Below are 13,240 nucleotides of genomic sequence, written 5' to 3' on the forward strand. Positions count from 1 at the left end.
GTTCACTGGCTGGTGCAAATCAGAAATCTGAAAGGAAGTAAGCTATGTCCTTGCCAAGTGATCCAGGCCTCATCAGATGGTTTCTAGGACTTCCTGAGGGTTCATGTGCACTCCTAGAGAAAACAGCATTTTGTCCCAGCAAGACTGGCTCAGTGAAAATCCTGCGGTATGGATCAGCCAAGGGACAATCCCAGAGTCTTTCCAGGAGTCCCAAAACCAAGCCAGGAAATGAGATGGGTATAGGTGGTAACAGGAAAGTCTGGAAGAAGCCAGACCTGGGTAGCTTCCAATTAAACCATGCCCCATTGCAAGGTGTCTGTGTCACTCTGAAAGGCGATGAGCCTTCTTACAGATGAAGAAGGATAAATAGATAACCAAATAAAGAAATCTAGAGTAGGGGTTTTCATATTGAAAACGGGAGCTTTGCATTGAAGTCAATTATTTGTAAGAGTTGAAGATTAAGTAACTACTTGTAACTAACTCACCTTTTGTGTTTCCATGAAGAGACTGACAACTTGTTGCATTCCTGGAAGAACTGACTATCCTTGCTTTGAGCTCTCTCTTACCTTTGCAGTCTTCTAGTCTCATACCCAGAGCACTTACTTGATTGCTATTTTTGGTAATGTTGCTATTTTCTGGTAACATGTTTGGTAACTTGATTGCTATTTTTTGGTAATATGTCCTTGAAGGTTGAGACAGAGCTAAGCAGATAGTAGTTACATAAATGTATAAATTCTCGATTGAATAAATGACTCTATCAGTATCATTTATTAATGATTTGAAATATGTGACACATCTTAAAAGAACCAAATTTGTGACTTTTTTGGTGAAATTAAAAAATTGGTTCTACTTGGTCATTCAATTTCTGTATTTCATCAATTCTAGGAAGTATATTTGTTTCATTCACATTTGAATAGCTCTGAAATTGGAATGAAACTTACAATTGGTGGTGTTCAGAATATTATTGGCAGTATTTTTTCTTTACCAGTGGTTTCCAGATAATGAATGATAAGTCTAATAAGATAGGTTTCTTAGATTTGGTAAATTATGATAAGACTAAACTTACCTTAATAATGCATATGCTGCTTTATACACAGGATAGAATAATGGGAAAAGCATGGATTTTGGATCAAAGGAATTTTATTGTGAATCCTAGCTCTGCCATTTTTTTGTATGTTTGTTTTAAATCTGGGCAATAAGCTTGCCCTGACATTAGTCTTTGAGTTGCTGTATTCTCATCTGTACGATTAGGGGTCTGCACCATATAGACATTCAATGAACAAATTCAGTGAATGCTTCTTCTTTTTTTCTCTTCACCAGCTTATTTGTACCTTACAACAGCCCTGTCAGGTAGGAACATGTAATTTCCATCTTACAGGTTCAGAAACCAAGGCTTAGCTGCACAAGTAAGTTAAGGGAGAGACCTCTCTGGAGCCTTTGATTTTCCATAATTCCCCTGAGTTCCATTAGGTTGCTCACAGGTAACTATTGACATAGGTGAGAGCTTAGCTACTTTTTTGTTGGTCAGTTTCCTTAGGCAGCCTGTGTAACAATTTACACAATACCTTAATAACAATATCACATACTACATCCTTTTTGGAAAGGATTTTACCTCCTGCCCTCATCCTGTAAACAAGGATGGGTCTCTATTTAAAGAGAAGGAAAAGGAAGAGGGAAAAGGATGTTATATCACCTGGCCCCGCATTTTTGGGAGCAGATGTTTTCCTCATCTCATTGTTCACAGAAAATTGGTTCAAGATGGAATAAACCAAATGTTCAAAAGTATTGTGATCTGTAAATCAATTCATACTATTCTTTTGTTTGGATAGAACAAAACTATGAGGATGGATTGAAATTGAAGGTAAGCACCAAAACCTTAGGGCTTACTGCGAAACCCAAAGTGCGTGATCAGACTATACTATGATAGACCAGTAGACAGTGGATATTAGACCCCCAGGCCCTAAACCTCTAGGTTGGAATCACTGTAGGTGCTGTGGAAATTGCTTTTGTGTTTTCTCAGTTTAGCCTGGGAAATTTTAATTACAAGCTTTTTTCTTTTAGCCTCAGCATTTCTTGTTCCTATTTGGTAATCACATTTTTAATTAGGTTGCAAATGGATCAAATAACAAGGAAATAGACTTAATTCAGTAAGAAAATATCATCAGACTTCAATGAAGAGGATATGAGTGCCTGCTGTTTGAAATTGCAGTTGGGTTTCTGAGTGAGCCGAGCCGGCTTCCAGGCTGCCAAGGGCTGGCTGTGTGATAGTGAGCAGTGCACTGATGCGTCTGAAAGCTTATCATCCCCATGTGAAGAGAGAAAAATTTAAAGGGCCTAGCAACTGCCTAAAACTTGATAGGTGCTCAATAAATTCAACTTTCTCATCTTTCTTTTTCCCTTCTTTTTTAATCTTTTACCCATGGTTAACAATTTTTGTTGTCGGTTTTGAAGTTTGACGGGTCTAAGTGGACTCCCAGTGTGGAAATTCAGCGTCCCTGAGAAAGGGGTAAATGCTGCACTCTCAATGAGGTGGGCACACGAAAATGTGTGGGCTACTAGTTCTCTTAGGGAGGGCTGGCGAGAACTCCAACACTTCAGGTATGAAAAGAAAATTTTCCTCACCTACCCGATGTCACCAGGGACCGCATAACTGCGTGTCGCTTGAGGCCTTCCCACTGTGGGAACATATCAGAGCCTGTCCCCAAAACAACTTTGTTTCTAACCACTTGTTAGACATTTCCATTCATCCAGGTTAGAAGCCAGGGGGTGATTCTGGCCTCCTCCCTCTTCCATTCCCACTTCCAGGCATCCACCAGGTCCTAAAGTGTGTCTTGCTACAATGTCTCTGTGCCGCTCACTGCTGTAGGTAGCAAGGTTGGGAGAGGAGGTGAAGCACAGGCCAGTGGGCCGCTGCTGCTGCAGTATTACAGCACCCTCCTAACTGATAAGCAACACTGTAGTGCCCTCCTAAGGATCTCTTTTCTTTTTCCTCCCATCCATGCTATTTATAGCCACCATAGTGTTCTTTCTTCCGCAGAGCTGATTATGTTACTATCTTGCTCAGTAACCTTTGATTAGTCCCTGCTGCTTATGGAATATCGACTAACTACTTGCAAGGCACTAGAAGTCTCTGAACACCTGGTACGAATTTATGTATTTTTATGTTGCATCTCCCTGTCCTGCCTCCCCTCCCCCACCTTGCGTCCTTCACAGCACTTTGTGAACACGCCTTGACTTTGTGGAAGCAGTCGGCCGGAATCCCTGCCTTAGCTTCTTTTGTTCTCTCTCCTTGTGGAAAGCCCTGCTCTACCCACCCTAATTCAAGACCTAGTGGGTTGTTGTTATTTGATATATGTTTACTAGCATTTTCTCTAATTGTGAAATAAACGTTTAATACAGAAAGCTCGGGGGAAAAAATCATGCTTGCACATTACTTTAATTGTGTCCCCTTTCTTGAAACCTTAATAGATCTTGGAATTCTGTACCTCCTTTGGTTGTTCCCTTAGCATTTGGGTATTCATTCATCCATTTACGGAACATAAACTCCTGGGGGCTGGGTGGTATCTGACCCGTCTATACCTCAGGTTATCTGTTGACGTGAGCCAGTGGCTATGCAGTATAACCCCACATGTGACTTTGGTGGTGAAACTGTGGGTTGTTCGAGAGTCATGTTTTTTTTAGAGGCAGGCCTACTAGTCTCTCTCAAAGTAGCCCAGAAGGCCGTGGACGGCGCCTGGTGCCTGCTCTTGGGCCATTGAAGGAGTCTCCACCGGGCTCATTTTGTGCCTCTCGTTCACATCGAGGTGGTAGAATGTTTGCTCTGGACCGAAACATTTGAAAAGTCGTTTTTTCATGTTTGATGGTGGCTCCAACAAGTTTTTTTTAAAAAATATATATCCTTCTAATATGTGAATGCTCATAATAGACTTCACAGAATACTGTGAAGGCAGTCTCTGGAAAAAAATCTGATTCTCGTGGGCTCTGCACATTTCCCTTTGTCTTCTCTAAGTGAGGTGTTCCTGTGTTCACCAGGCTTTATTCTGATGATCTTTGCAAGGTAAGACTAGGATTACTTTTGAGGGGGGCAGACTGGCTGTGAGGAGAATTCTGATGCATGTCTCATTTTCGTGACCTAAATGTGGCTCGACTGCTGTGATTTGAATTCTTGGTAACTTAGAGTGATATAAATTTCCCAGAACATCACAGTGTGTGACTTGAACTCAAAGACTTGGAAGGGTATATTCAGCTGGAAAAATTTAAAAAAACAACTTCTGATTAAGAGGAGGGAGTGATGTGGTCCAACATGTGCATGGAAATTCTGAAAGAATCACCTGCCTTTGTCACACCAAGGCACTTCTCTCCCTGCTCTTTGCTCTCACGCCAACTTGTGATAAAAGCTCTTCTTCCTGACTCTGTCTAATCTCCAGTGTTGGTGGGTATTTGTATATGTAGAATGCATTGTGACGTGCTTGGAATGACGCCTGCACGGAATTTTATGACGTTTATCGTTACTTATTAATCCTTCCCTGCAGGAATGTGACATATCTCATATTAAACCTATAATTTCATTATCGAGAAAGGAAGAATATATGTCTTACATACTTTTAAGGAAAAATACAAAAGTGCAATATAGTTAGCTGGAAGACAGGTTGATGGAAAATCATATTTTCTACTCCGTGTAGTACAATCCAAGTTTTTTTCAGTATTTGAATTGTAGAGAACTATATGGGTTTTGGTGGGGGCGAGGGGGATAGAAATTTTGAAGACATTATTTAGGAGTGATTCACAAGAGCTAGACATCAGGTCTTACATAGACATTTTGATTGAGCTGGGGACTGCGTGTTGAGCAGTCGTTGAACGTGAGCAGTTTATGTGGTGCCAGGATACAGCATTTTCCTCACTCTGTAACCATCTGCCTGACCAGTGGTTGCTTCACCTTTTTTCGTTAGCAGCTGCTTCTATAAAAGAAGTAGTTGGGAACAGATATAGATAACTTCTGACAACTCAACCCTATCATTTGGGGTCTGTTTTAAAATTATAGAAGGGCAAGGTCCTCATGATTATAGCTATGTTCTTTGAGCCTCTCTAACAAGCCAGCTAGCCAAATTATTAAATAGAATTGAAAGCAAATAATTCTTTAGATATTTTCAGAGTATATTTCAGGAACACAAACAATTTGGGGCTAAGATATCATGTAAGGAGATCTTTCTGAATTAGAGTGAGGTATGGGGCATTTGGGTGAAAATCCTTTATAGTAATGTCTAGGGCAATGGTTCTTCATCTTTTCTGAAAGCATATTGAGAATCTGTTGAAACCTATGGACTCTGGCTCAAAAACACCAGTATAAAGAGTTATACTAAAAATTCTTCATATAATTTACATATTTCATTGGAAATTTATTCTTTCATAGAGAAATAAATTTCCAGTGAAATAAGTCAATTATAACCAGTGAAGTAAATTCATTGTACCCAATAAAGTAAGGTATTATACCAAAATTTTGCAGAGACAGAATACTTTATTTCAATGATTCCAGATTGCCATTAATTATAAAACAAACCAAGAGAATTTTTTTTAGGGAAGTAAAAGTCTTACCACCATTTAAAACAGTCTGATTGATTTCAAGGTATATACCAATTTTAAAAATGTTAACATCTTTTTCCTAGAATTGAGGGAATATGGCATAATTTTTTTTTTTTTTTTTTACCAGGAACTATGACTCACTTATTTGAAAAAAATTAATGATTAGTTCCAAAAAACAAAAATAATATGCCAAATGGTCAAACAAGAAACAAAATAAATTCTTGCCAAAATAAATTTTAACAAAAAGCATGTTTCTCCACAAAGTAATGTACTTATTTTCTTTTATATATAATTCATTTTAATTTCCTTTTGATAACAATTCCTGAAAATCCTGATTCCTATAGGTTTATAGGAACAGCAGAGAAAATTAGAATTCTTATAACTTGCTGTATTGGACATCAAGACAGGCCTGTCAAGAATCCTCCAAGACCCAAAGCTGAAGTCATGGAAGGAAGTCAAGAATTGTTACTCTCCCATTCATCCAGTAGAAGCAAACTTGAGAAAGAGCTCTCCTAAGATTTTTGCTTGCAGAGAAATTGAGAAGTTGTTTCTCTCTACACCAGCATTCAATTATGGCATGCAAAAATTTGTCTAGTGTTTCAATTTCCAACCTCTGCTGGCATGGTGGCTGCTTGTCCAGAACAAATCTTCTTGTTCTGCACCTTTGAAAATGAAAAGATTTACTCACTCAACTGACCAGAAATAATTGATATTAAATGAGTCCAACTCCCTGATTAAATTCCTCTTTGAAATTATCTGGAGGGTTTTCCTTTTTTCTTAAAAACTAAAACTTCTCTAGGAAATACAAACATATCTGGCCATCCCCTGGAAAACTACCGAAGCTCTGTGTAATCAAAAGAATACTAGTATTTTTCTATTATTTCGTGACACCACTTTTTGAAAAGTTAGTGATTAAGGCCCACACTCTGGTGATATTGACAACTTGCATGATTCTAGAATACTTTTTGTGACTAGTGTGTACACTTGTAGAGAGCATTGATCTATGATGACATAAGAGTCTAGTTTCTTCACCTGACAAAGCACAACGCCAAGGAGTTGCTGAAAATTCTAGGTACTCCATCCGTAAATGGAGTACAAGGATATTTTTTTTCCAGTAAAATTATGCTTCTCCACTTTTGAAGACACAGAAATTTCCCAAAGGGCTCACAAAATAGAAATTCTTTTTTGATGCCATCTGTCTTTGCAGTTTTATCAAGTATTTTGGTAAAAAAAAAAATGGTCTATTCCAGGAACTACTCTAAAACATTAGAAGAACCACTTTCATTTTAGAATGGATATCCACCAATTTTTTTCAATAGAACTGTAGCTTCTGTTTCCTTGTTTTTCTCCAAGCCACAAATCAACTCAGCCCTTTCCTTAGATATTCAGCCTCACCAAATCTTCCCCAATCACAGAGGCTTCTTTTCCTTGACAAGGAGATACGCATTCTTTGTAGTCTACTTCAAGACAAAGTTGTTGCTTTGGGGCAAATCTAAGTATTGATATAATTCTAGATATTTCAAATTGAGTCTTTATGCAAAAGCAAAATACTACCTTTCCAGAGTGTACCTACCTACAGAATACACTGTATTATTCTTACTTGGTGCTTCTAAATGCAAGTGTTTGTAACATGGGTATGCAGCAACGAAGAGAAAACCAAAGAAAAGTTTAGGGTCATTGACTTTTTCTCTTGCCTAATTTCCAATGTAGGCTAGTTTTGATGTAAGATGTGGATTTACCATGAAGCTAAATGATGTTAAACCTTTGGAGTCCTGCTCTTGCAAAGCCGCTTCCAAGGTCCTGTATCTAACAAATGCTGTAATCTTCAGGGTTCATAAACCTAGATCTGTCTCTGCCTGATATTTTAAAAAATTTTGCAAAAATGTAAAAAGTGTGTTTAGAAGCCTAATTGCCAGAGTATTTCATTTCTATAAGCAGAAACAATGTTTGATGTGATGGCATAATGATAATGACCTTGTCTAGTAGTATGTATACTATGCCATGCTCCTCTAGTAATTAGATGTGAAAAAGAGATGTCAAAGTACCAGAAGAGAAACTGATGTGTTTGTGCCTGTCTGAATGTTCATCTCCATAGCATTGCACTTACATCAATATTCTTTTTGGTTAAACACTTTAGATTTGCTGTAGATTACTTTACCTCATTAATTATTCATGTGGACCTTTTCATAAACAAAACAGAGTCTGTTCCAGGACAGCTGTAACCTTTCTAATGGTTAAGAGCTCAGGCCCAATGATCATATCAACCCAGGTTGACATGTCCTGGTTCTGCCGCCCACTAGCTGGGCAACCTCCTTTCCTCATCTCTAAAGGGGGCATAATTCTAATATTTATCTCTCTGGATTGTTGTGACAAATAAGAGACTGTACCATGTCTAGCAAAGAGTAAGCACTTCAACATTAGGTATTACTGTTTACTGGTAGTAAACTCTTTAACTGTAAGAAAGACTTTCTAGATGTTTGCGAGAAGCCTAAATTAGCCTCTGGCAACAGCAGTTACAAATTATCCCAGGCACAGCTAGTGTTTCTTCCTGGAGGAACAGTTAAGAAAATAACTTTGAGAATGCAGAAAGTTTTAGACCTGTCCATAAAGAGGGAAAAGGCTTTTTCTTTGCTGTTCCAGAGGCAGAATTAGTAACAATGAATGTAATTCCCGAGGAAGCAGCTTTGGAATCTGTATATGGAATAATTTTCAGTCACAGTTCCCCAGCGCCGAATTGGCTCACCAGAATTATTCATACAAAGGCTTGAGAAAACATCAGCTAGGAGGTATTAGAACACTCCCTCCACATTAGTCAATGCTGCTGTATAAATCTAGGTTTGATCACCCATGTAAAACTTTAACTTCACAGTTGATGACTAATTTATTCAAGTTCTCGTTATGTTATTGTAAATTGAGTTTAACTTTGCCAATTGAAAGGTCAGTTTTCACACGCCCTTGTGTCCCTATACAGGCTTTCAGTCATCTTGCAGAGTTTGTTTGAATCTACTCATTCTCCTTAGTTAATTCCATTTAAAGCAACAGAAACCAACTGAGAAAAATTTTGACAAATATGTTGATTGCATTGCAATCTTGGTACACCAAAAATAGAATCCACACAACTAAATAGGCTCCTAAATGAAAATCTGAGAACCAGTTAATAAACTCTTTGATAGGACTAGCGCTGAACCTAAGAATTTTTTTTTTCATTGTTTTTGAACATGGTTGTCAAATTGTCTGCGGCTGCAATCCTATCTTCACGCTATTTTTAACAACCTATCTGGGCACATAAATTGCAGCTTCCTTTTTCCTCCCTGTCATCCAGTACACCCCATTTAAGGAGAATGAATGAAATGAATGTTTCAACTGTCTTGATGTTGTTAATTACTTTGTAAGATGTTTCATAACAGGAAAGTGTTTGGCATGCAATCAGTAGCCTGGAATATTAACATCTTCCAGGACGCTAGGGTCTCAGTGTTTGTTTAAAGTGGTTGCGGAAGGGAGTAAAATAGTACTTTTTTCATAACATGTGTCTCTATGAGGAAGGGTGATGTGGTGTAAGAGATGGACTCTAGCTAAATCTTGATGGGGTTTTGCATGTAAAACAAGAGTAGCCTTTCAAAGGAGCATATATAGTACGGTTTGCTTCTGTGATGGTCATAAGAAAATTCGGAAAGCTATTTTTCATGTACTTGAGCCTATGTTTGAGGCTATGTACACCAGGGCACAATCCTGCCAGCTGTCTGCCTGTGACAGGCCATATCCTCAGAGGAGTAACAGGGCTTAGAGGGCAGAGAGGAGAGGAGCCCAGAGGATTTCCATGTACCTGAAAGTTAAATTAGTAGGATTCAAATTTTATGTACTAAGCTGTATAAATCAATTTGTACCACGTTTTATTTTCTGCCTCACAAAAATTAAAAAGCATGGCTACTGTGAACCCAAATATTATTTTGAACTTGTAAAATAGTTACATTTCAATCTGCATATTGTATTTGTTATCAAACATGTGGAGGGAGCATAATTAGGCAAAGATATAACTTAATCATCATTTTGGTTAAAACTGGACAAAAATCTCTCTTTACCATGAGTTGTCTCATTAGAGTTGGCAGTGCTCATTGCTGTCAGTGGGGATGTGTGACACTAACAGACTGAGGATATAGCAAAGGAGGAAGGAAAAATAGAAGAGAAATGAAGGAAGAAGATAGAAAGGAGGTCTAGGGAGTAAGAGAAAGGAAGGAGTGGGATGAAGAGGACAACAGAAGAAAAGAGTTTCCAAAAGATAGAGTGTACAGCCCGCCACCAATGATTGTAGAGGGTAGTGATTCTGTAGTTTTTCATTTCAGAACTGCTGTATATATATTAAAAAAGGTGAATGTGGGGAGCATTAATCATTTTTCCACATAAGGACTCTAATCGACTTACCTTTTTGCCTCTCTTCATGCATTTTTCATTTTGCCTGAACTGGAAAGCATGTCATCATAGCTTCACACTAGTATGTGCATGGGAATCACTTGTCTAGTATTACCAATTTTAATTTAAAAATTTAGTGTACTTTATAAGGATGCATTAAATGCCTTCAGTTCTTTATCCAGTCAAGCTTCACTGAAGGCCCACTTTGTGGAAGGATTAAGTTAGATGTGGAAGGAAGAGAAAAGAATGACACTGGGACCAGAGGGAAGGGTGCCTGGCAGAGGAGATGGAAAAACTAGTGTGGGTAAGGTAGCAAGAACATTCAGTGGTCTGTTCAAAAGTTTGGAACTGGTTCTGTTAGCCATGGAGAGCCAGTGAAAGTTTTTTTAAGCAAGACGAGACATGCATTAGTGCTGTGCTTGGGTGTGATGATAATCTGCAAAATAACTTAGGGGAGAAGGCAAGAAAATGAACTAACAAGGCCATTGTAAGATTGGAAGTAAGACCTAAGTATGGGGTGCGGAGGAGACTCAGGCAGTGGGGATAGAAAGGAGACAGCAAGTAGAGCCCTGTGTGGATGGAAGTGGAAAGTTGAACAACTAATTGTGGAGGGGAAGGCAAGAAGCTATAATAAGATTTTTTTTTAGGAAGACTTTTGTAAATAAGAGTTCACTAGATACTAAAGTGGATTTCAAAGAAATAAATTTTAGATACTTTAAGAGTAAGTATGAATAAAGTACTTATTTCTCATGATCCTTTTAAATAACGAAAGTGTCAACAGTATGTTTATGGAATGATGAAGTTGAAAACTTTTTATGAGGAATTTTAGATAGATCCACTAATGGATCATAAAGATCCACGAAAACCCACTTCAATTCAGACTACTAGGTTTACAGAAGAGAGTAGAAGTTTTCAGAGGAGGAAGGTCAGAAACATCTCTTGAATTTTTCATACCTTTTGAGCTTGTTCCCTAGTGTACAAGATAAAGAACAGCATACTAGTTAAAAAGAATGGAATTTCGCCTAGAATTCTATTCAAGTCCTGCTTCTGGTACAGAACAACTGTGTTATCTTAGACAAGATCCTTCATGTGCCCCTCAGCTTCACTTTCCTTATACTTTGCAGAATGCAGATGGTGATACCTGTTGTAGGGTGTGTGTGTGTATGAGAGAGAGAGAGAACTGAATTGAATGAGACACTACCTGTGAAACACCTGTCACCGACAGAGCCTGGTGTACAGTAGGTCCTCAACAAATGGTAAGTACGTTTGTTTTTGTTCTCAGCAGTAACGTTTAACAGAGTATTAGTAGACGTGCCTCTTTTTAGTACTGAAGGGTGTTTGGATAAAAGCCAGACTTCAGCTTGACATTGGCTTTTATGGGAAAGAAGACATTCCAGGGGACACAATCATTTTTATGAAGACTTTTAAACCAGACACAAAGGTAAAGCCTTTCTTGTGACCTGTATTGCAGGGTTTTGTCGCAGGTCCATTGGTTGTTGCTATGGTTAATTTTAACGCTGAACGTGAAGGGGTCAAGAAATGCCCTTACTCATGTTACATGAAGTAGCAGAAATTATCAGATAGAAACAGGAATTGGGAAGGGAAAAAAAGGCTCCGCAGGAAGTCATTGTTTCCTGACCCAGCGGCTTGTACTTACTCTGATGAGAGGACTCTACAGCTGGCAGTGTAATCAGACCAGAATATCTCCGGAGGAGAGGGCTGCAAGCGCCCCCCACTCCCAGCCCTTAACTGAAGCCCTGGGACTGCAATTGCCCGGGCTGAAACAATACTCTGAGTCACCGCCCTTCTCATTGGACAGCCGGGCAGCCCTTCTTGGCAGGGGCCCCGCCCCTCCGCGTGAATCCCCACCCCGGGGGGAGGAGCTGGCCGATGCTAATGAGCCGAGTTTCCAGGCGAGCCAGGAACTTCATTCCCTTCTCTGTGACGGGATCGCAGAAATTATGCCCCTTCTCTCACCATGAGCTGGCTGTCCAGTTCGCAGGGAGTTGTGCTCACTGCCTACCACCCCAGCGGCAAGGACCAGGCCGTGGGGGGGCGCCATGGCAAGGGGGGCGACGAAGACACCTCGAGGTAAGCCCCAGCATTTGAAAGCCAGAGAACAAAACAAAACCCTCTTACCTGCGCCAGGAAAAAAGTGACAGGGAAGTTGGTGTGGGGAGAGAGGAACGACGTGCTGACCTCCTGCAGCAGCAGAAGTGGTTGGCTGGGGGTTTCTGTCCTTCGCATCTCATCGAGTCCAAGTCTGAAATAGCCCATATGTGTTGGAAAGGATGGAGAGGAAGGAACTGGGCTTGTGGCTATCAGACTTGTGGCTTAGCAGGTGCATTTGCAAGTGCTCCAAGATCAAATGACCATATTTGAAGCACTTCCTATGAGGTGGAATTCTTGAATGGGCTCAAGGCACAGCTGCTGGAACTGCTAGTCGGGAAAGTGTGCCAACAGGCAGGGGCCGTTCACTGTACAATCTGTTGTTGTTAGAGTGTGTGTGTGTGTGTTTTTTCCCTCTCCTCACTGAAAGCAAACCTCTTAGGCAAAACGCCCAAGACACTGGCCTGTGGCAGTATGTTTCACATTCTTTTGCGTTGTGGATTTTTTTTGGGGTGGAGAGGGACTTTCAAAAAGGAGCATTTGTCAGGACGTAGTACCCTGCTGCCGGAGAGAAATGTGGTTAATGTTAAATTACTTTCCAGGCAGAGGGCAAATGTTGTATAGACCACTGAGCCACAACGAATACTTCTCTCTCTCTCTCTGTGTACTTTGTTCTGTTTTTCCAAGGACTTTTTTCCCTTCATTCCCTTAATGACCTTCTCGCCAGCTGAACATTTTTACCTCCAGTCTTAGATATAAATTGTAAATATTGGCCTAGAACCTTGCAAAAAGCAAATGCTGACCTAATAGTGTAAGACACTAAATTAGTTATCAGTAAGCACATTTCCTCCTTGACGTCTAACGTGATGATAAAACCTTCTTTGTTCTTATGTGACTTATATCTTAAGCTGGAATAATGCCTTCTTTCATTTGTTTTAAAATCTCCAGATGTGGGGGAGGGGGAACAGTCAAAAGAATGACTAATACTCTGTGTTAGATTCTCATGCTGACCAGAACTTTTCCTCACATAGCAACCGCAGTGTGTAGTCTATTGAATTAATTCATTTCCAAAGACGAAAGGGAATTGCTGCTTGTGCCTTGGATGTTACCACTTTATTTTCTGTCATCTTAGGTATTTTCTGTG

General features: G+C 39.6%; 1 protein-coding gene across 2 annotated transcripts in view; it reads left to right on the forward strand.

Moving 5' to 3' along the window:
- The window catches only part of ARHGAP18 (Rho GTPase activating protein 18), a 171,296-nt gene that overhangs the window by 39,745 nt on the left and 118,311 nt on the right, over window positions 1–13,240 (forward strand). The window contains exon 1 of one of the 2 annotated variants that reach the window (XM_046676001.1): window positions 11,901–12,078. The exons of the other annotated variant lie outside the window; for it this stretch is intronic. Coding sequence (XP_046531957.1) covers window positions 11,966–12,078 — 113 coding nt within the window. The 5' untranslated portion in view covers window positions 11,901–11,965. Of the gene's footprint in view, window positions 1–11,900; window positions 12,079–13,240 lie in introns of those variants that run through there. 2 annotated transcript variants of the gene reach the window in all.

This window comes from Equus quagga, chromosome 11 (assembly GCF_021613505.1).
Source record: "Equus quagga isolate Etosha38 chromosome 11, UCLA_HA_Equagga_1.0, whole genome shotgun sequence".
Taxonomy (NCBI): Eukaryota; Metazoa; Chordata; class Mammalia; order Perissodactyla; family Equidae; genus Equus; species Equus quagga.